The following is a 24,255-nucleotide window of genomic DNA, read 5'->3' as shown; positions in this document are numbered from 1 at the left end:
AAATGACAACAAAGAGAAAGAAAAGTACAATGTATGAAAGCCTTTTTATTTGCAAATTAGTAAAAAGTTTTTTTTTTTCCTGTGTTAAAAATAGAACAGAGCATTAGTTACATCCTCTACTGTCTGGTTACACTGTGTAGTAGTGTATTTGGGAAAGACAGAAGAGGGCAGAGCAGGCCCAAAAAAAGACAGAGCAATATTTACACACAGTCTCTCTCTGCCCCCTCCCAATCTTCAGAAACAGTGCAACATTCAGGCATTTCACATCATTTTAAACATTCTCCACCTCATTTCTACTTCAGCAGCAGTAAGATACAGCAAGTCCAAGATCAGTATTTCACTTGAATACCGCACATATTGAATCATGTCTAGGAATGTGCTCCTCTAAAAAGGGAGAAAGAGCATTAAAATGAACACAATAGAGCTCGGTGCTATTTCACTCCTCACAATATACCACCCCTTCCATCAAGAAAATGCTTTTCAGTATGGTCATAGAAATGATTATTGTCTTCTCTCATCTCTGTTCTCATGTGGTTAATGCTTAATCTCATTATCTGATACCTAAAAACAAGATCTAACCACTCTAATAAATAGATAAGAGCTGCAAGCCATACAAATGTTCTTTAGTGATAACTGGCCACACATCATTTCCTCATGGTAAAAATGATTGCTTTTTGCTATGTCTCTCGTGTTTTAACAAGATTTGAGCACCCTTGCTCTACACACAACAGCTGCACAATCTGTAAGACCAGTAGGTCTAATGAAAGTTCAGCCATATCAATGCCACAAACACAAACCCATTAAAAAATGCACAAACATAAAAAAAAAAAAAGAAAAGAAAAAACCCTAAAAAAAAAGAAAAAAGTTTTGACCAATGCTACTTCATGGTTTGAAGAATGTAGTAAAAACAACAACTAATAATACAACAGTTCTCTCATCAAATTTATTAACTAATATTTACATGTGTAAAACATGGCTAATAATTGACTGAGTCACATGCATTTCTGTTGATTTGCATGGAAATTCCCCATATAATCAGATGGAAATTGTTTTCCTGGTTACCCCGAGCGACCAGAAATCTGGTTTCATTGGTTTAAGGGACTATAGTCGTTTTTGCAAAAATCTAAAGAACAGGGGGAAAATTTATACATTTTATTTATTAATCTTTAAAGCATCATGATTCAAATTGAAGTTTTAAAAAGCAGTAAAAACCACTTAAGACTCATTTGCATGAAAAACAGGGACACCTTTGGTATAATTTCTTACCAAATCATAAGCCAAAATGCAGAATGCCGGAAAAAAAAGCGGAATGCACATGCAGAAAAACTTAAATTACGCATAGAAAATGAACCATGTTTAAATCTCTGCTACTGTCTAATAAAACTAAAGAAGTCTCAGTGCATTTTAATAATTCAATTTCAATTCCCAGGACAACAAATGTATGCATTTGTCCTGTCCCACTACTAGCACATCCAAAATATATTGATATGGCTGTATTAAAAATAGGCCAAACCAAAGCACACATTTGTGTGGGTTCTGCAGGGCTGGACTGGATACACTAATGTGTCGTCATACAAAACGTACAGTAACAACTACTGGTCAACATAATCTCAGTGAAACCTGTAAACTGCTCACGGCTCTACAACACAAACACTTTTCAATACAGGAAAAATAAAATAAAAATATACACATCTAGTATTAAAAAGCAGCCCTATCCATCACTTTGTCAGATTAAATGTGTTCAACATCATCTGCTGCATTTAGATTCAAATGACTTTGGGTGATTCGTACTGACGGCTTAGCTAAAACACACCTGGAATACAGGTAGTAATGAACCGTTTTAAATATTCATTCAGGATTTAAGTCCAGGAAACAGATATGACATCACAGCGTGTGCCAAGGAGCATTTCTCTCATGTTTAATAAAGCAGGGCTGGAATGAGAACATCTCTTTTCTATGGCTTGCTGCCCTAGGAAGGGAACGTAGACTACACCAAAACCAAAACGTCTGTCAGTGATCGATATAATCATATTATTATAGTATAAGTTAGTCAAAGCTTTTCTTGTATATTAAAATTTATGACCACGTCTCCACTTTAACTTATATCTAAGCCAAGTTTTATACAAATTGTTAGAAATTTCACTAATAAATAATTGATTTCAATATTAAAAAGAGATCCCAAACCACAAACCCAGAGATTAATTTCAGACGTATACAGCATTCATCTTGAAAACACAACCACTCACAGAAACATAGCATCCGGTTCAATGTTTCACCCCAAAATCAAAAGAAAATAAATTATGTGTTGCAAAAAAAAAGTCTATTTATAAAAATGATTTGCATTGTGACATTTTGAGACAAATAAGCACACTCCCCCTCCTAAATTCTCTTTAATTTAATGTGAAGGGGAAAAAACAGACACAATATTTTAAAAATGAGCATAAATTAAATTCAATATAACAAATACTATCATAATGTAAATATACTTACAGCTGTACTGAAAATAAAGTACATTTTCTTTACAAATTACAATATTTTAGGCAGGTTTTTTAAATTGTCATTAAATTACGCAATGGTCCTAAAATAAAACCAAAATAGTTATTTTTGTCTTTCTGCAAGGTTATGCAATTTCTATGCAGTTACTAAGATGTTCCAAGTTTCGCTCTTTAATCAAATCTCTGAGAATTCTTTTGATTATGGGGTGAAATACAACCTGAAGATTTCTTAACAGCTTTCATAAGATTCAAACACTCAAACATAGTTGCACACAAAGACACACTCCTTTCAGCAGGAAAGATCAAGGACTTTTCTAAACCCGACGACCACCTTTCGTTCCTCCTCTCGCCCTGCAAACATATTATTGTGAACTCTCTCACCTCTAGCTGGCACACAGTTGAGAGATCTTGGGCTGGGCAGACTGGCATTTTTACCATGAGCTTGTTACCACTCACACACACACACACACACACACACACACACACACACACACACACACACACACACACACACACACACACCTTAAGGCAGGCCTAGCGAGCCACCTTTCGCTGTCAGCAGGTTTTGTACTACCCTCCTGTAATTCTGTCTGAATTCATACACAGAATATTCTGTATAATGTTCTACCAAAAGCACAAAATGCTCTGATGGAGCACCTGAGGCCTGCTGAACACCATAGGATCAGGTTTTAAATTATATCCTGTTCAGATGTGGTTAAAAGTGTCCACTCCCTCTCTACTAAGTGTAGGGCGGTACACGAGAGGACACAAGAAACGCCATTCATGTCTGCAATAAACCTGCGTGATACAGGTTAAAGGGCGAGTGCTTTTGTGCCGGCCACTCTGACATTTTTCTAAATCTGTGGGCTGGTGTTTGCGTGTGTGTATGTTCAGTCCAGCTTCTCCAGAACAGAGGGCACGTAGACTAGGCTTAGCTCATTACCAAAGTCACAGATTATGGCGGCATTGTCCAGAACCAGAAGCTGCCTGACGCTCTGACCTTCGCTACTCTGTCCCAAGTACACCGTCTGCAGCAGGTCTCCGTAGTTCAGGTCCCAAAATGACACACAACCTTGTCCTCCCGTCACCAGCAGGCTTTCAGAGATCACCCCCAGACTGGCCCCACACCCCACCTCCTGAAACAGAGGGAGAAGAGAGAAATACATTAGAGATGGTGCTATTTTTATCTTTGTAATAATCATTATATGACCAAATCATGCAGTCCATACTCTCAAAAATCACACACCTGTTGTATGGAGTACAGCTTTATGCCTGTGCTACGATCCCAAATGCAAATGAGGTCGTCCAACCCACTGCTAATGATACAGGACGTTGTGCAAACCAACGAGGTGACATCACCACGGTGACCGTACACGTGGCTCACCCGGCTGCCTGTTAGGACGTCCCACACGCAGATGGCCCCGTCTTGGCCCCCACTGGCTAGAACCATGGTCTACAACACAGTACATTTTAGCTGAACAAAATATCTCTGTATGCAACATGAGATTTGCGCATTCAAATAATTGTGCAATGCTTTTTATTATAATTAATTGTATTTCCAAGAATGTATGTAATTATCTATCCATCCATCCATCCATCCATCCATCCATCCATCCACCCACCCATCCATTCAGTTAATTCACAGTATTTGAAATGAGAGGTTTCTAGTGATGTGATTCTGACCTGGTCTATGTAGATGGCAGTTATACCACCTGAGTGGCCCTGCAGGGTGAAGAGGCAACAAGAATCCTCCAAACGATACACCTATAAAATAAAAATATTAAATAAACACCAAACTAAAGCAGGAGTTAACTGTAGCCCTGCACAGAATCTGTACGCACAGGAAGCTCTGCTGAAGACTGAACAAATCCTTCACAGAAGCACCACAGATCATCCTTACATGTTTACTAAATATTCCGTATCTAATGTTTTCAGTAACCAGAGCATTGTGTTCTCTGCTATATTTAACGTGTTTTACCATTTTTAAAACCATTCCACAAACGGTTCCTTATGTAATTTGTGTGTCATGCGTCCCTTACTCTGACTGTATGGTCCTGGCTGCCGGTGACGACCCTGCCAGCGGCTGCTTTGAGCACAGTGATGGGTTTCTGGTGGGCACACTGCACTGATCGGGTCAGCTGACAGCTGATCACATCCTCGCTGCTGTAACAGGGGGAGGGGGGCAGACTGCCTCGACCTGGGGGTCCTGAGACACAAAACCAGGTAAAATGCTTAAAATGTTTGACCAATTTCACGTTTGACCACCACTTTCCCCTTTGAGTAACTGTCAAAGTTTATCTTCCTATTTTTAGGGTTTGAAGATTTTAAAAAAAAATGTTTTATACAAATCACAAAGAGAAACAAAAAAAAGAGTTTACCTGTAAAAAATTTGTATAAACAGAAAAATGTATCTTCATTATATAAAAAAAATCCACCTTTATTGCTTTATTTGCACGACAATTCCAGGCCTAGAAATTACACAATATTCCCTCATATTTCCATGTTTTACAAGACAGTGGGAACACTGTACTTTAATATGCTTTTTCGAATATTTTGACGACTCACCGCGATACTGAAGCAACCCGAGAGGCTTGTTGATCTCCACAGTGAAGAAATCCAGCGAGCCATTTAAACGGGCCGCCACAATTCTGCAATTGAAAATATCCCCGTTAGCAGGAAAACATGAGTTTAGTGGTTGTGTGTGTGTGAGCTTCAGGTTGTTGTGAACGCACCTGTTGTTAAGAAAAGCCAAGGCAGTGATTCCAGATAATCCATCTTCATTACAGCATCGTAATGATCCTTCTACCGCATCCCACAGCTGATAGGAAAAAGAGACACAGGAAATGAGGAGGACAGGTTAAAGACATTGATGGTTCAAGATGTTCTCCTTATAAAAGCCCTCTCTTTCTCTCACCTCCAGTTTGCCGCTGCTGCGGCCCGTGGCAATGAGGTTGCCCCTTAGCTCCATGGCCCACACTGAGCTGTCCCAGTCACCACTGCTCTGCGAGGGGAACTCTGGTGGTAAGACAGGCTGGTCCCCAAGGCTACGTCGCCTTTGCTGTGAAGCTGGAGGAGAAGGGGGGAAGGCCAGTGTTGGCGAGGGCTCATGCTCCTGGTACGCTTTCTCCACCAGTCCCCCAAAGTCAAAGCCAGAGCTGCTGACCACAGCATGAGATGGGGGCAGAGGCCCAAAGTTAGTGTCGATGAGAGGGGTGAGGTCTGGCTGGTCCCCAAACAGCGAAGGGTGTGCAGGGGTGGTCCTCCTTCTTATTGGAAAAATATCTACATCTGGCCCTCCCATAGCTCCTCCTGGTTCCCGAAAGTCTGCTCCCAGGTAGCCCTCGGCCTCACAAGCACTTATGTGATCCCAGCCATCACGATGCTCCCAACAACCACTGCTGCTGCTGCTCCTGCGCAGACTTACAGTAGATACACACACATAACATATACATTTTGTTTTACATGTAATATTATTAACAATAAATAATATTATACATATGAACATTATACATATATAAACATAAAGGTCTGTGGTCAGTGAGATTTTCTTGATCTATCTATCTATATTAGGGAAAAGTTAATGCATTTCCTTACCCATTGTTGGGTATAACAGTAAGACAGTCTCCTGTCTGTGCGTCCCACACACGGATCTGTCCCGCCAGGCAACAGCTGGCCAGCAGCATGCCATCACTAGCCAGACACTCAATGTCCTGAGGAGAGGTGCCAAAGGTACTTTTATATATCTCAGAGTTCCTTCATAGAAGAAACGTCATTGCATGTTGACTCGACTCTCACCATGCTGTGGCCTCTCAGCAGCAAAGGGGAAATTTCGCTGATGGGCGGAGAGTAACCGTACTCGTCGCAGGGCAGGTCTCCACGGCGACGGCGACCATGGGGCACCCCGTTCTGCCCGTAGTTACGAGGGCAAAGGACACGATACAAACAGAAGAGTAAGAGCACTAACACCACACCGGCGAAAAGTCCAAGAGCTGCCACCCTGTACAAACACACACATTATAATAAATGATGTTAACACAGAATAGTAAAAATGATAGTACAAAACTACCCATTGGTCCAAATAATGCAAGATGGGGGAGTGTTTCAGAAACCTGTCATTTATTTTTCCCCAAATCTGTTATGTACCGTACTCCCCCAGAAATTACACACTTCACTTAATGAATGGGTCACTGTAAAACCAGTCTTTCTTGAAATTCCTCAAAGGTAAGCGTTACATGCAGAAAGTTGGACTACATCTAAGCATATGCTCACATTCTTGATCAATCCTCACAGGGTAAATGCAGCACAGAAAACAAAGGGAACCTAGGCAGGGGGCCAAGAGAAGCATTAGTGGGAGGGGCCAAACTTTAGAGCAAACTGACCTACATCCATCTGATGTGTATCTAACAACCATAACAGCCTCATAGATAAGAGCGAGGCCTTTGAACAATGACCTTGAACACCACATTCAGTGTGTTTGTTTGTTAATGAGAAAGACTATTGTTTGTCTCTACAGTTACATATTTGGACCTCCAGCGTATGCTAGCATGAGATATGAATGAGAGCGCATAGATAATCAGAAACAGGTTTTTTTTTTTCATGTATATATGAAGAATGTAAGTGTTTGTTTGTAGAAGAATATTTTGGCCATGAGGTTTGTTCACAGAAAAATCACAAAGGAAAGCGGTAGTACATTGAGCAACTTACAGATTAACAATGAATGACTACTGTCTATGTATATATAACAAGGTGGGGGAAAAAAATTCCTTTCTGATCCTTACAGCCCTCTGGTGAACACCCAAATAGCGTAGGAGTTTTTAAAAAAGATAATGGAGTCTTTGTTTATTGTAACACGACAGGGCTGATGGAATTTGTTTCTGAGAATACGCCACAAAATGTACCACAAAATTTCTCAAGAAAATGTAATTGGTCTGATTTAGGAGTGTCACTGTGTAATATGTCCACTGAAATTTTTGGGGGCATGTTTATATAAAATCAAATAAAAACAAAACAAGCAATACATTAAACTTAAACTAAATTCATAACTAAAAATAAAATCAAATAAAACAAAATCCTTAAAAAGTTTGGGGTCAGTACTAAAGTGACAGTGAAGACATTTGTAATGTTACACAAAAGTATATTTCAAATGAATTCTGTTCTTTTGAACATTCTACTCATATTGAAATCCCACCCATATTCTAAACATCCTAATCCTGAAAAAAATGCATCACAGTTTCCACAAAAATATTGAGCGGCACAACAGTGCAACACTGATAAAAAGAAATGTTACTTCAGCAGCAAATCAGCATATTAGAATTATTTCTAAAGAATCATGTGACACTGAAGACTGGAGTAATGGCTGCTGAAAATTGCCATCACCATAATAAATTACATTTTAAAACAATATTATATCCTGTTCAGTATCGCAACAAGTATAAAACGTAAACAAGCTCTAAACAAGCTCTTTGCTGTTGCACTGTACAGATAATGTACACAGAATTATGAAAAGTTTTGTTCAGTAATGTTTTTCAGTAATGTGAACGAGTAACACTAATAAAAGCAGGTATTATGGTACATAGCCAAATAGCTGAAGTGAAACACTGACTTGTAGAGTGTGAAGTCTGTCTGCAGATCGGAGGTCTTGATGCTGGGAGGAGGAGCGTGGTGTGTGTCCTGGGGGTGACGTGTGTCTATGGCTTCTTGTGGGCTGAGATGGAGCGTGACGGGGATGACTGGAAGAATGCTGATGTACCTGAGGGAATCAGAGAGGAAAATATGTTACACACAGATAAACTGAGATGATAAGAGAGGGCCTGAACTCTATCAGTTATTATGAGGTGAGAAAGTACCACACCTCTTTGCAAGAGTGATGTTGTAATAGCTAAAGAGTGAGGGCCAGTGACGGAAGGAAAGCCGCCTCCATAGCTCCTCATCCTCAGGGCCCCAAGTGATCTGAGGACTGGAGACAGGGGCAACTCCTGGGCGGGCTGCTCGGTGGCCCTGGGATTGGTTCTCGGGTAGAGGGGTGGGTTCAGGTGCAGGAAGCACACTCAGTGTGCTGGTTGGGTCTCCACCAGGAAATACTGGAGCCACGCCCAGGTGAGGAGGAAGCCCCGCCTCCCCAAGAGTGCTCTGCTCTGACACCTGGGCAGCAAGGAAAGTCCTCAGACCAGCAGGGTCCGTGTAGACCAAGATCCCAATCCAGATAACAGTGCCAACCTATTCAATAAATAAACAACACATTTAGATAACATAAAAATGCTTTATTCATTTTATTTCATTACCATTCAAAAGTTTGGGGTCTGTAAGATGTTTTAATGTTTTTGAAAGAAGCCTCTTATGCTCACCAAGGTTGATCAAAAATACAGTAAAACAGTAATATTGTGTAATATTTAGGGCTGCACCCAGATAAAGATCTTTCTAGTGGACTAGTAGTCATTAATTTAAGCCATTAGTCGACTGATCGCATGTTTATATTAATTTAATTACTAAAAATATATACTGGGGGGGGGGGGGGGGGGGGTAGTATTTTTGTCAATAGTATTGAGTCAATGTCGGCTGCAAAGATGAAGTTGACGATGCTGACTCTCTATCTCTGTAGTATAGAAGAGTTTGAGACAAATGCCCTTTTCATTGTTTTTGAACTGTATTTATTCATTTTTTTATTCTCATGTCTGTGAGTCAACTAGCATAAGCTGAGTTTTGGTATATTTTTGTGAAACATTCCAGTTCATCAAGACTGCAGAAAGTGCATCTGTTTTTATCTTATCTATTACTCTCATATGACCAAAAATGACGGAGTTGTTTCCGCTGTTATCAGGAAAAAAATGCAAGTGATCACGCCGGTGTCATGCAGTAAGCGCACTAATACTTTATCTTCCACACTCCCCAAAAACACTTGGCTATGTGCCTAATAATAGCACGCATTTATCTAGCTACGCAGAATGTTACAATGCAGCGTTAAAGAGTAATTTTTACCATGATAATTCGTTGTGCCAGGCGAGTACGGGCTAAGAAGTAAACCACCCTGAGCCTCTTGGGCAAGCGCAGGTTCCGGAATGCAGGAGCCTGCAGGGTGATCGTGTGGGGAGAGGGGCGGGGCGGCGGAGGCGTCTCTCGTGGACGTAAAGGGCCCGGTTTAGGCGGAGGCATCCCCGCTTCGGCCGGGAGACGCCTGTTCAGGTCAGCCAACTATATGTGTGAAGACATGAGAAGACAGTTTGGAGAGCTGACACGATAAAATTGAACAGTAAGGTCAAGACACTCAGACGAAGCAATGAATGATTCATGTATTTCTCATGGAATTGTAAAAGCAACTTTCCAGAATGTTCCATGTGTGGGTGGTTCTCACCTCCATGCGGCGGATGTCAATAGACAGCACAGTGGTGAAGAAAAACATCTGGAGGAAGAAATCAGACACCAGACCGACCACAGCGAACAGACAGAACTCCTACATACATAAGAAAAAGAAGAAGCAAAGGTTGTTTGTAATCGGCAACTGACCACTACCACCAAAAACAGGTCATATATTTATTATTTAGAAGAGCTTCACCTGAATTGCTGGTACAAATGTGAAGTATCCAATGAGGATGATGCACAGTTCAGTGGCCATATTCTTCATGATAGACCAGCTCTCATTGCTTAGACCTTAAGAGAGAATCAATTTTTTTTTTTTTTTAAATATACAGACCTTTGATGGGGTAGACAACATTTAATTTGGTCTAATTTTAACATGCCATACTTTCTATGAAATATTTAGTGAAAAAAAATATATTTAGATGAAGATAGATAGATAGATAGATAGATAGATAGATAGATAGATAGATAGATAGATTCAAAACACTAGGAGAGAAAATTTCAGAGTACATATTGAAACAGTGATGACATCATCTCTGACCTTGAGCAATACGCAGCTTGACTTCAAGGTCAACAGGCGTTGACACAACAGATTTGGTGAGGACAAGGACATTCTCCAAACCAATTACCACCACAAGGTAGGGGAAGATTTCCCTGAAAAACAGCAGCAGATAAAACTAATAAACCTTTGAAAATCTATTAAAACTAACCAGAAAGTAAGAAAATAATTTATATAATGTTTGATGTGAAAAAAAAAATGCACCAATGTATAACAAATTGAATGTGTGCAACGTCAGGAATAAATACACAAGCTCATTATTGAACAGATGATAAAAGTTGAACATAAATTTACTCTAGCGTTCTGAAAATAATTGCTGTTAACTAAAGACTTGACCTTCCGCAGCCCAGTTGTATCTAGGATCAATATGGTGCACGCATGTGGCCCAGATAGTGTCTTTGTATTGACTGTAGCCTAGTGAACCAGGTGAACTAAGCCAAATTAGTTTGAAAGGCTTGAGCTCACACCACTATGATTGTATGTCCATACATGCAACCTTATAGGCTGGCGGAAAACTATGCCTGCCCACTCAAACACTTCCTGGCAATGAAGTTCCCCTAAAGCACACCCGTTATTATTGACAATTGGTTATTCATCAACCTGCTAAAAGAACAAAAGTGAAATTTTAATTCCTGAGGGATTAAGTAAATAGCAGACTAGTGATATGAACCATTCTAGTGGTATATGAATGAAGTTGTGTTTTGGCTGAACTCCTACCCTCCGTTCAGCGTGGGCGTCAGGCCAAACAAGGTGCAGAGTCCCACAGACATGAGCAGAGAGCTGAGAACCGTCACAACAGCAGCCAGCGCCAAGCCCCATTTGGACTTAACCATGTCGATCTTTCCTGTAAAGTAAGGGGGAAAGATCAAACGAGTGCAATAAGAATTATTTTAACCAAAAGCATTTTATGAGAATTAACTCCCTTTGAACATCCATGTAAAATCCTGCTGGAATGTGGGTACACAGACATGAATTCATGATGCTGAACGTGCTGTTCTGGGGATAATCGCTAGGCCAGACTGAAACACCTTTTGGCGAAAGCTCAGTCAGAAACCAAACAGCTATGCTAATCTGAAAGCTTTCTGCTGCCAACTCACTGCTTTGTCCAGAGACCTGGCAATATGGCCAATTTCAACACAATGTCATATTACTTCCTAATATCAAAGCTGTTAAAAATGACTGAAAATGCATTCACAGTGTGTGCATACACATTCACTATTATTCTCATGCTGAAAATATCAAATATTGATTATGTCTATGCTGGTTACGGCCATGCCTAATTTTCTTAGAGATATATGAACCATCCATAGAGATCTGGAGAATGCCAGAAACCTGTGAATATTGTTTCTGTCCACAATGATTCTGATCAATTGTGCCATTCCCGTGAAGTACAATAACTAGAATGGACACAAATCAAGGCTCAACAATAAGGATTTTTGACTGCTTGTCTGGTTGGACTTATTGTAGTTGCTTGTTCTAGAAATAATCAAAAATAAAGGCTGGAATTCATATTTACACTTTTGTTGGAAAACAATGGCATAAGATGCAAATCATACCAATTTGTTGAATGCATCCAATAACAGCACATCACAGCAGAATTTATAACAAAAATGTTCAATATGTTGCAAAAAACAAACAAATGTTTTCAAGGCAAAAAAAGAGACGTGTGCATATAATTATCCAACATACAAAGATAAGCACTGGTAATATTTCTGTCAGTGTCAAGTGGCCCGAAACTCTCTTACACTGAAATGTTGATCCATGCAAATATTACAATCTAAATGCACATAAAATACTGAAAGTATGAGGCCCAATAAATACAAATTTCTGGAATCTTCTACAAGCATGTTAACAGAATATCATCAATTGTCCTAAAATCACTGAAACACAGTGGTGCTCTCTGTTCTAACTCAGCATGTACAAATAACAAATCACGTACAACCATGTAGACACCAAACTTTGGACAGGTAGTGTATGTTCCAGAATAAAGTAAAGCAAATAAAACTCTCTCCAAATAACAGGAAAAACAATGACAGAGAAGATAGGTAGAGGTGACGCTTACGGGTGGAGAAGTAGATATAAGCAAAGAGGATGATGTAGGTGGTGACAAGAGGGATGAGCTCAGCGATGCCAATCTCTTCTTTGAAATGAACGTGCACCATGTGGTCTTCACGCAGAGTCGAGTTCGCTGAAGGATGAAGCTGTTTCAGACGGGCTCGGAGACTAGCTACAAACCTGTTCAGAAACACACACAACCAAAAGGAAACAAAGCATTTAGAAACAATGATTTGTTCGCAACAAACCTTATTAGAACTACAAGATCTAGATTAGAAGATGCGATGCGTGTTTGAAATATTACAAAGGTTGACCTTGCATCATAGGAGCTCAGTGCAATTGTGATGGTGTATGTCACCACTCTCTTCCTGCCGTACAGGCTTACCCCCGTCTGCATCCCTGGGACACCAAAGAGTAAGTCTGAAAATCACACAGTAAAAATGGGGTGAGCGCACAGACCCTAAATAAACTTTTAATTCTGGCCAGAATTAATTTGTATTTAAGCAGCTTCCTGCCTCTCAGAGTGGCTGAAGTATGAAGGCCTTTGGGTTCATGTTGGTGGACTGTCTTCAGGAGGTCTGGATCTGCGTCAAACAGGTCACGCTGATTCTGCCAATAGTTGCCAGGGGATACCAGCAGGCAGCCGTGCTCTGGAAGGACCGCCTGCATGCGCCGCAACCCTGGCAACAGGTCCGTCACCTGCAAGCACAGCGCCTCCAAACTTCTAAGAAGAGAGAAGTGAGGAAAACAGGGAAGAATGAGGTTGAGAAATGTGTGGTCAAAATGAGTCAAGATGTCAAAAAAAGTCAGGCTGGAAAGCTTTGACCTGTCCGTGTAAACATGGTTTCTGATCTCCTCCAGAAGACTGAAAACGCGCCCAAGGGGAGAGCGAAACACATCCACAGGAACCAGACTGTTGTCCCATGGCGAGACCGCTGCCTTGACCAACACCTGCTGTATGTAAGCCACTGGAGGACCCCGATACTGCAAGAAGAATTGATCAATTTAATGTGTCCTTGCTGAATAAAAGTATTACTTTCTTTCAAATTAAATCTTACTGACCCCAGACTTTAACGGTAGTGTATATAAGTGTTACTGGAATTTCTAACTTCGATATGATACCTTGAAAAATATCGATATTCAATACAATTTTCGATACCATGGATAAAACCACCATACATACATTTTTATTATCTCAATTTTTTTTGATAATTTGGGTAATTTTGCTGCAATAGCTTAAACAGCACAAGGAGGTTTTATTTTGAACTCTGAACTAAATTTACAAAAAAAGACAAGTAAACAATCAGTGGTAACATAAGAACAAATACACAATATGCATTTTTTTTCTCACCTATTTACAAAACAAAACATTTTGACACAATTTTGTGTGCATTTGACCTTTTAAGTGCAATAAGCTACAAAAAAGAACTAAATTAGGGACTAATAAGCTGTTTGAGAGGTGGCTTTATGTGCCAGCCACTTATATAGATCAGTGGTGCGTGTGCTTTTGGCGTGAGCACAAAACCTGCGGGAATGAGTAAAATTATGCGCAATACCCGCAACCCCCTGCCAAAATTCAGGACCTGGCTTAACACCAACACTATTCAACAGGAGTGAATGAGACGAGTGAGTGACAGGAGGCAGATGTGTGTCAAACTGTCAATTAGCCTTTACAGAGAAGGGAGAGTGAGAACGAGCAGCTGGTATCGGTGTATCGATACTGCAGAAAAGGAGTATTGGCAGGGTTCCAGACTGCGACCATTTTTTGAGAATGTGCGAGTTAAAATTTTATGTGGTCGCATTTGTGCGAGTGCATGGTCATGTAGCCTACTAAGTTAAATTCACGCATGAATTTTCCTGCATTGAACTTGTTTTAGCTCCCGCCAAAGTCTTATTTGATCGGTGAGTAATGTAGATGAACTGCTGCGCTTGTGACAGGGCGCATGTTTAACTGAAAAAAAAAACTATCCAGTGATGAAATGTTTTCTGTGTTGACAGAAATCTTGGATGTCCATGTCCTAACTGCTGGGATAATCGCACAGTGCGCATGACACGTCCAATTCGCGAACTAATGACTCCTTTGAACCGATTCATTTTAATGAATGGTTAAAACAACTGATCTTTCCAACAGTGAACTCAGGAGACGTCTGAATCGGTGTATAACTAATCAGTAACACTTTACAATAAGGTTCTATTTATTACATAAAAAGTAGGCTACAGTTTGCTTACTCAAGCTTTAAAATCAATAAAACCACTTGTTTTTTTGAAAAGCATATGACAAAATTTTTCCACACAGTGCTATCAAGAATCGATAAGAGAATCGTTAAATATTCGGATCGATAAGCAGAATCAGTGGCATTGATATTGATAAAATCTTATCAATTCCCATCCCTATGTGAAGACAGTAAAATTATAATCAAACATTAAAGAACATACATTGAGAGTTAAAAGATTAAAACATTTTGCTAACATGAGGTCTTGTGTCACTGTCAGTCTTTTTACATCAGTGCAAAACTAGGGTATGCAGATTAAGACCACTATTCATCAGCATGCATTGATTAATCCCATGGCATGTAGCAAAAAAAGAAGAAAAGGTGCGACCAAATCATATGCTGGTGCGACCAATATCCTATATATATATATATATATAAATATTGATATTTTTGACAACACTAGTCTATATTATTGTATATCAAATAAGCATTTCATGTTACCCAATCAGGGCGCTCCGATAGATCGCCCTGAGACTCATGGGATGGGACCAAGTAATCTCGTATTCCAGTGGTGAACTCGACAGGCCCTGTTCCTGGCAGAGGCAGCTTCAGCAGAGGGTAACTGTAAAAGAAAGCGTGATTACAGAATAACAAATCCATCTTTATTACCAACGTCAAGCTGCATTCCTCACAGACAAGGCATCTCCAAACAGAAGGCTGGCTTTCTTTTATGACACAGAGCCCCCTACAAAGACTGTAACACAAATCATGTTTGAATGAAAAGGGCAATAATAATGCATTTCTTACTGACATTCTTATAGCATTCACTCAGTCACACACAGGTGGAGCAGAAGAAGAACGTACAGATCAATGTAATTTGCCATTTGCAAACGGCAACATCCTCAGGCTAGCAAGATTTCAGAAGGATAAGGTTACAAAAAGTAGATAACTATCGCTATACTTTCTAGGAAAAAGTGATTGCACAAGACAGCGCACAATACTGTCTGCAGTACAAACACTGAGGGACTGGTAAACCCTCCAGATGGACTATCTGAGCAACCCCTACTTTCTCACAAAAGAAACATCCGTCACTCTTAAATGGGTCTTGAAATGCCCTGAAAATCCCCCACCCAAAACAGCAGTGTTTTAAAGAGAGGAGCGCAGGCGGTTTAAATCACATGACACTGTTGACATCAGGGAAACAGAAGGCTGTTGTGCAAACTACAATACCTGAGTGTCCTTTCCTAAACAGGCCTCAACCTCTTTCCACGGCTTTTCAGTGAAGAATCAAATCAAACTTAAATATTTCTTTCAGGTGAGCTGCAGGCTTGTGATTGCACCAGGTAGATGGGTTCATTATATTTGCATCCACATCAATGCACAATAACATTCTGTTTATTATAAAAGCACACTGCAGTTATGTCATCTGACGATTTAAATCCTCAAATTATGTAAAGTTGATTGGCTGTCTATGTTTTTAATCATCCATCAGCTGGAAAAAATAGTTATGCAAGTGATTCCAATTAAATCATTTCTCTGTCATTATTGTTAACTTCCATATTCTCACAGAATCAGAACGATTATTCAAGTCGGCATGAAATGAAAATTCACTGCATTTCATTTGACTACTCCAATCACTTAGTCCAGTTAAACCCAACCCCTGAACAATCGCATTCATCTTTGAGTGCAACACCCACATCCCAAAATCGCAAACAATAATCTACAAGCCTCGGATGTACATTACAAAAGGAAAAAAAAAAAAATCTGTTGCTAAATCCATTTTATTATGATTTTTTACAACTTTTTACTGTAGTTACAGTTATCATCCCAGGTGTGAACGGGCCTTTACACTAAAACTAGTGTATAAGAACTGTGCAAAGAGTTACATAAAAACTTCATATACAGCCAGTAAACGCAGCGATTTAATGAAATTATCTTTTTTATTACTTTTTTACTGTAAACTTTAAGAATTACACCAACTGTTTAAGACATAAATATACAATTTCTGCTCAGACAGAAACATCTTACTTATAATCGCTGCAAATAACACTTGTTATTATAAGGACAAATTCATAAAACCTCTTTAGATTTAAGAAATACAATCTTCACATTCTGCTTTTAAACCCTCGGGAATGCCTTGCCTCTTAGATGATGTGCAATCATTACTGTACAAACAAACTGAAGGACAAATCAATATAATTTTTTGTCATAATCCATAATCAGCCGTGCTTAAATTGTGTTTACTTCAGAATATTCCTTTAATAATTGTCTTAAGGCTGAGCTATTCTGTGTAACTGCCCGGTACCTTCGCTTCTCGAGCTCAGAAAGAACTCGGGCGTCTGTAGTGACAAGTAGTTGCCATTTTCACAAAGCTTACTTCTGTTCCTCCAGGCAGCTGGAGACACAGGAATGTTCTCAGAGAGAAATGTTCACACACTCACTCTTTTCCACATGGATTTCGTCCTTTATCCAAAGCGTCAGAGATTTAATTCACACTTTGCTGACAGAGGCAAAAAAGAGAAGGCATGAGAAAAACGTTTTCTCCTGCTCAGTGCTCCACTTTTGTGTTCGTGCAACACACAGTTATCTTGGCACGATCTTGCTTTCGAATCAAACTGTGCGAAAACAACCGACCACAAGCCAGCTTCATTCGTTTGTGACCCTCTCTCACCATTTCACATCTGAAAACATCCCACCCACAGATAAGCTCTTTTTCCTGACCCACAGAATAACGTCAAACTTGACAAAGGCCATCAGAGCTGAGGCCTGATTAGTTCACATCTCAGTCACAATACTTCCCAATCCCATTACTTCCTGGTCTTATCAAAAATCATGAAGGATTCATCAGACTCACCAGCAGGTCAGGATGCTGGCAGAGGTGAAGAGAATGATGGGAACCGGGTAGGAGGCGCATAGCAGGCCGTGCCGGTAGAAGGCGGCCGAGATGTTCTGCCGAAGCCGCTCTCTCACCGTCATCCTGGGGGGAGGGGTCAGCTGATGGCCATCGAGTCGGCGTGTGCGGCCAGGGCGAGGGCACCGGCGGGCATCCAGGGATCTGGGCAAACACAGCATGTAACTAAATGTAGACCTCATTTATTGTTATGTAAAGTGATTTCAGTAGGACAAAATGGATGAGCTTTCATCTTGCTGATAAAAACCAAATGCTTTTTAGAGCAGTTGATGCATATTAAAAGCATTATCTATCTTATATCGTTCTCATGCAGCCACAGAGAATTATGGGAAATTTGTAACAGGCCTGTCGCTTCATAAACTGGCTGTACGAGATGCGATTTAAAATACAAGCTTTTTAGTACACAAAAATTCACATGCACATATTCGGTACAAGGCATCAAATGATACATAAACCCAAGCAGTAGGACTTTACAATAAGGTTTGATTAATTTAACATTAGTTAATAAATTACACATTAAAAAAAAAAAAAATCACAGAATGTATTCATCTGGGTTAATGTATAAGTACATTATTGATCATTGCTACTTCACGTTTGTTCATAATACATTAATTTAAAAGAACACAACCTAAAACTTAGCATACCTTGGTTTTTGTTTCTGAAAGAAATACTTTGAAGAATTGATCATTCAATTGATAACAAGTAGCAGTAAAGACATTTATAATGTTACAAAAGTTTTCAAACAAATGCTGTTCTTTTGAATGTTCTATTCATAAAAAAAAAAAAAAAAATTCTGCAAATGATTTTTTTCCTATTTCCTAAATCAGCATATTAGAACGATTTCTGAAGGATCATGTGACACTGAAGACCGGAGTGATGATGATGCTGAAAATTTCGCTTTGCCATCAGAGGAACAAATTACATTTTAAATTTATTAAAATGGAAAACAGTTCTTTTAAATTGTAATAATATTTTACAGGCCTTCCAATCCCAAACTTTTGAACGGATTTTTTTTTTTTTTTTTTTAAATGTAAAAAATTGTTCGTTAATGATTCTCAATGCATTAACTAATGTTAAAGGTCCTGTTCTTCGTGATCCCATTTTTCAAACTTTAGTTAGTGTGTAATGTTGCTGTTAGAGCATAAATAATACCTGTAAAATTATAAAGCTCAAAGTTCAATGCCAAGCGAGATATTTTATTTAACAGAAGTCCCCTTTCAAAGCATGCAGCGAACGGCCGGTTTGGACTACATCCCTCTACTTCCTGCTTTAATGACGTCACTAGAACAGTTTTTTGACTAATCTCCACAAAAAAGGGGGCGTGGTCTTGTTGCGCTCCCACGGAGAAGAGGAAGAGTTGCGTTTGTAGAGTGTGTTTGTCGCCATGTCGTCGAGACGCTGTTATTTTCATCCCGGAGTCAAATCACCTTTGTTTGGCCTGAGCGCATGCATCTCCACGTTATGGTAAGAGGCGTGACTTTTCCGGGCAACGTGCGCTAAGCTGCTGTCGAATCACAACACAGCGGTTCGCTGGCACAATCAGAACTCATTACGTATTTCTGAAGGAGGGGCTTCATAGAACAAGGAAGTCATCAGCCCGTTTTTAGGACAGTGAAAACAGCGGTATACAGATAAGTAAATTGTGTGAAAAATACTGGGGTTTTTTTACACACGAAACATGAACATGTTATATTGCGCACTGTGAACACAATCAAAGCTTCAAAAACACAGGAAAAAACAGGACCTTTAACTAATTGAACCTTATTGTAATGTGTTACCAACCAAACTAACCTCCTTAAACACATCTCTGCTAACAGCAAGCTTTAGAAATCTGTTCAAGGAAGCCTTTGCCCACAGAGGTGGATTCTGACACCAGAGGGTTCAAGGGTTATACTAGTGGTCTATGGCTTACAAAGAGCTCTTTTTTTGTTAATGGTGCCCCTGTGACTACACCACAGAGCAGAAACATTCCTCCCCGGAATCTACCTCCAGAGTGCCTCCCGTTCATGCATTTCTATAAATATTACATTAAACGTGATGACACATAAAACCTCACAGAGATGTTACACATCAAGAGTGTGGGGAACTTGCATCAAGACATGATGCAAGAGATTTCATAAAAAACAGACTGAGAAAGAGAACTTTTCCAATGATGTCAATGCAATGTTCTCTTTTTATAAGATCCAAGCACCTCTTTTCTGTCAAACCCGCAGATATAACAACTTAAGCTGAGTTGAGAACATTTCACCAAAAGGATCAGGCTTCTTTGAAACATCTCTAATGGGCAGCTTAGTGGTGTTTTATAATGGAATGAGGATTCATATGGCTTAAATGAGTTGTTTACTCAAAAATAACATACAATTATACATAGCCTTATACAGAACTCGACATTAATGCTTGACCGCGACAAGAGGATTTTTTGAAGGGGCAAGTGAAAATTAAAAATGTGGAGTTTTTATATTTGTGACACGATACAGTTAAGCAACATCACACGACCAAGAGTGCTGTTTTCCTGAATACCATCACGACTGATTTGAACAGTTCAATAATTAAAATCAAAGTCACTTACATTTTAGATGCAATATTGTTTTTGTTCTGTTTCAGCGGCGAAAATAGTTCCAAACAAAGATAACAGGAAAACCATGGTTTAGCGTTTTGAAGTCAAAGATTCAATGACCCATTGGCCCTGTCCCAAATGGCACACTTCATATGCACTTTCGGTGCTGAATTTGATCAGCCCTACCTAGGGAAATAGCCCTATAGTGTCTTATTATTCTAAATTAATTTGATCAAATTTAGGATTTTTAAAATGAAGCATACATTAAATAATATTCTGGGGTGGGGGGGGGGGGGGGTGCCCTTTAAAGGTGCAGATATGACAATAAGCAGATTGAAATACATTAAAGCTGATTGAACAGTGATGAGAATATTGCTTCATAAATTATTATTATTGTCAAGTGAATGACAGATTTAATTGTCCAAAGGACAAGCACATGAAAAGGCTTATTGTCGAGCCCTGATATATACACACATATATATATATATTAGGGTGGTCCTTATTTTTAAAGTCTCCAATTGTCATGCTCTTAACCCTTTAAATTGTTCCTTTATATAAGAAAATACAGCATGCCAACTTTTATGGCAGTAACATAATAATTACTACTGGTAGCTCAATAGCTTTAAACTTTCTGAGATTTTGATGATTTTTGTAAAAACAGATCATTTGAATTGGTATTGTACCTGGCTAGTAAAATTCCAAAAAAAATCTTTATCTTTCCTGGTGGAATCAATACATATTTCTATTGATGATCACCTTGGTTATTGTTTGGGTTTAGAGCACATTTTTTGGTTTAAAAAATTACATTACGTTCCTTGAAATTGACCCGGAACTTTGGCCGAATCAAGCAGATTATCAGGAGGCACAGGCAACCATACATGCAATGAAAGTAGTCAATGATCACGCCAAGAGAGGATTGGCTCTGATTCAAGAATACAGTGGCTATCTCACACACTCTGAAGAACAATTGCAGTTTCTCCTTCATGTGGTGGAAGATCACCGACGGATCTATCCAGACTGCAAAAAGTCAACACTGGCTGCTGAGCATCAGAAATGAGGGATTGTTGAAAACTTTGTGCTTTTTTTTAGATTGTTGTCAGTGTTGCTCTGATTTCAATAAAATGTAGTTCATTTGCAGCAACTTTTAATATTACTTGCATATCACAATAACGCCACACAGCTTAACATAGGCAATCTTCCACATGATTGAGCTACCTCTAAATATCATTTTTTTTGTCAACATTTTAGCATATTTCTCATTTTGAAGTTAAAAGGAACAGTTTAAGAGGTTAAGACACTAACATTTTGCACAAAAAAAAAAATTGGACTTGATAAGGACCACCCTAATATAGATATATCTATAGATATATAGATACATGAGATGGAGTAAATAATGACTACGTTTAAAAAGTCTCTTTCCCATTCCAGCACATAGGTTTGAGTCTCAATCTGACACAGAGTCTCTTTCTCTCCACTGCATTCACACACTCCCTCTCTCTGTCTATTGCCGAATCTGGGAGACTTTCAAGAGGGCAGAGTCCAGAGACACCATTCAAAAGCCTGAACATTCTGGCAAATCCAAAAGCTACCGCATGGAAACAGGCAATGACTTCAAATTCTTGAGGGATTGTGCTGCGCGGTCATTATAAACTGACCGACGCACCGGTTAGTGCAAAACAATCATGTTTGAAAGTTTAAAGACACAAGGACCTGGTAATTCTATCATGCATGCTGGGCTACAACTTTGTGCTGCTTCAGACAGGACCATCAAACGATTTACAACCAGATCAATAGTAACAGTATGTGGCAATCACATAGGGCAATTAAAATACACCGCTACATATTGGTTTCCAAAACTAAGACATTTAAAGTCTAGAAACTGGACAATAAATGAAAACATTAAGTCCATCTCATGCATGAGAAAAGACTGAAATGTAGATGCCTTCAAAGCTTCAAGCTGTCAAACATTTTGAAGAGACTCGACCACTATGAACATATTTAATTTAGGCTTATAAACATTATCATATAAACATTGATCAGCGAACATAAACGGAGGCTCAACCGAACCTGCTTGACGTGCGAGAACAAACCTCACTGGTTCTTGCTGAAGCTCAAACGTGCTGCGTAACATGAGAATGAACCTCATTGGTTCTCGCACATCAAGCGAACATCCTTGAGCTTCGGTTGACCACAACTTGTGTGTTGATGAATGTTTATGAATGTATGTGAATAAAAGCATAAATACAATCCGGTCATTATATAGCGACCGTGTCTCTTCAGAAAATTTGGACTAAACCGCTCAATTCATATGCATTATTTTTACGATCTCTTTATGAACTTTTTGAAGCGTTAAAGTGGTAGTAGCTATCAACTGAGGGACAGAAAGCGCTCAGATTTAATCAAAAAGATCTTCATTTGTGTTCCGAAGATGAACGAAAGTCTTATGAGTTTGTGAGTAATTAATGACAGAATTTTCATTTTGGGGTGAGAAGTTAAGGAAAACTGAACCTAACCAGCAACTCCTATGACAGTCAAACTCATATTTTTGCAAATCTTTGCTGAACTTAACCAGTGTCAAGCTCATATTTGTGCAAAATTGTTGGTCAAAACACATCATGAAGAAACATATCATTGTTTATTATTTATAACCAAAACATAATGATGATATAAAGTAACTATTTCCAAAACATCTCATAGATACTTAAAGTCGAAATCATACACAACAGTATAAACAGCTTACAATCAAATTGAATTTGCACTAACAACAAAAACTACGATTTTTGCAGGTTTGCAGTTTTAAATTTAACCTACTTACAAAGCAATACTGTTGTATTATAATGGTGCAGGTGTACGAGACGGTAATACCATGGTAACGTTACTTGCAACTGAATGGTTTACATTACTTAGATGTAACTGCACAGAATAGGTAGTAGTACGTTTATGGTAGGTAGTGCACGAACTACGTAGCTGCTACTGCATTGAAATAATAAAATGTGCGGTGCTCAGGCTGATGTAATTCCCACGTTTCTTCTGCCGTTATTGTCAGTCAATTAAACTGTACATTAGCTGAGCTGAGACCAGTCTAACAGAGCTAAAGCTATCAGTCGCTGAACAACATATAACTAACGTTACAGTTTTGCATGAACTGCGTTAATGCCCTTTAACAGTATCCCTCAGATAGTATGTATTATCTTTGTCTTGTGCGAGGAGATGAACCTGATACACGGTTCCATGATATTAACTTTAGCCGAACGGCTAACGCTTTAGCATTAGCAACAGTTCATGTATAAAGCACCTGGCTGCTAGTTAAATTGTATTTAATAGTATTGGTTTGACGTAAGTTACATATGCATTAAACAGAATAAACGAGCTTATACATTTCATCCCCTCAATGTGGCGGCAAGCTATAACGTTACACATTTATCTAGGAAGCGCTTTGACAGCATGTTACTGGACGAGCTAACAGTAATAGTGAACACTTCAACACTAAGGGCCTGCCATGCTTCTAATTTAGCAACATAAGCACACAAACAAACAAAAACAGCGTTCAAATCATCGCTTACCCTAGTGACAGGTTCTACCCTTGCTCTCCGAGGGCTTGTTTTATCGGTGAGTCGCTCCTGTTCAGTTCCTGCAGGCAGGTGGCTGTAAGTCTCTACTGTTCTGCCTGCATCATGTCAGCTACAGTAAGCCACTACTATGCAACATGACCCCTCAACTTCAACCTCCAACAGAACAAAACTAAAAACGCGTCAATCTACGACCTCTATTGGCCATAATGGGAAATGTCAAACCTCTAAAACGCATAAAACGGTACGACTGGCCACAACATGGAACGAAGTGGAGTGTACAGCAAAGACAAAAAAAATACTTCTTGAATCGAATTATGTAAAAAGTGAAAAGTTAAGTAATTGTAGCATTGTATGAACCCGTTGTATTGTAATGTAAGAAAAATTGTCAGTTGTCATTGTTTTCTGACAGGTGCATTTAAACAGTGGTCCTTTACAATCGTGAGGCTTCGGACAGTTTTTGATGGCTTAACGTAGTTGAAGGATAGGATAGTACATTTTAACTTTTTGCGGGAAATATTCCAGATACTGATTTCTTTTAAC

At 39.2% G+C, this 24,255-nt stretch overlaps 1 protein-coding gene across 1 annotated transcript; it reads right to left on the bottom strand.

Annotated features, from left to right (window-relative positions):
- Positions 1-25: 25 nt before the first annotated feature.
- Positions 26-23,857, bottom strand: scap (SREBF chaperone). Its single transcript, XM_084385416.1, has 23 exons — positions 23,707-23,857; positions 17,530-17,730; positions 15,177-15,297; positions 13,289-13,446; positions 12,978-13,186; positions 12,777-12,882; positions 12,470-12,642; positions 11,125-11,251; positions 10,390-10,502; positions 10,045-10,139; positions 9,844-9,942; positions 9,471-9,683; positions 8,347-8,711; positions 8,098-8,244; positions 6,291-6,492; positions 6,090-6,205; positions 5,410-5,914; positions 5,228-5,313; positions 5,061-5,143; positions 4,535-4,701; positions 4,179-4,259; positions 3,742-3,948; positions 26-3,631 (listed from the first exon to the last, which is right to left on the bottom strand). Exons 2-23 carry the CDS (start codon positions 17,649-17,651, stop codon positions 3,386-3,388), a joined length of 3,741 nt encoding a protein of 1,246 aa, XP_084241542.1. The 5' UTR covers positions 17,652-17,730; positions 23,707-23,857; the 3' UTR covers positions 26-3,385.
- Between the last annotated feature and the right edge of the window lie 398 nt (positions 23,858-24,255).

The sequence above is a fragment of the Rutilus rutilus genome (genome assembly GCF_951802725.1).
Source record: "Rutilus rutilus genome assembly, chromosome: 17".
In the NCBI taxonomy this organism is placed as follows: domain Eukaryota; kingdom Metazoa; phylum Chordata; class Actinopteri; order Cypriniformes; family Leuciscidae; genus Rutilus; species Rutilus rutilus.
The sequence above is the reverse complement of the archived record's forward strand: the minus strand, read 5'-3'. Positions and strand labels throughout refer to the sequence as shown.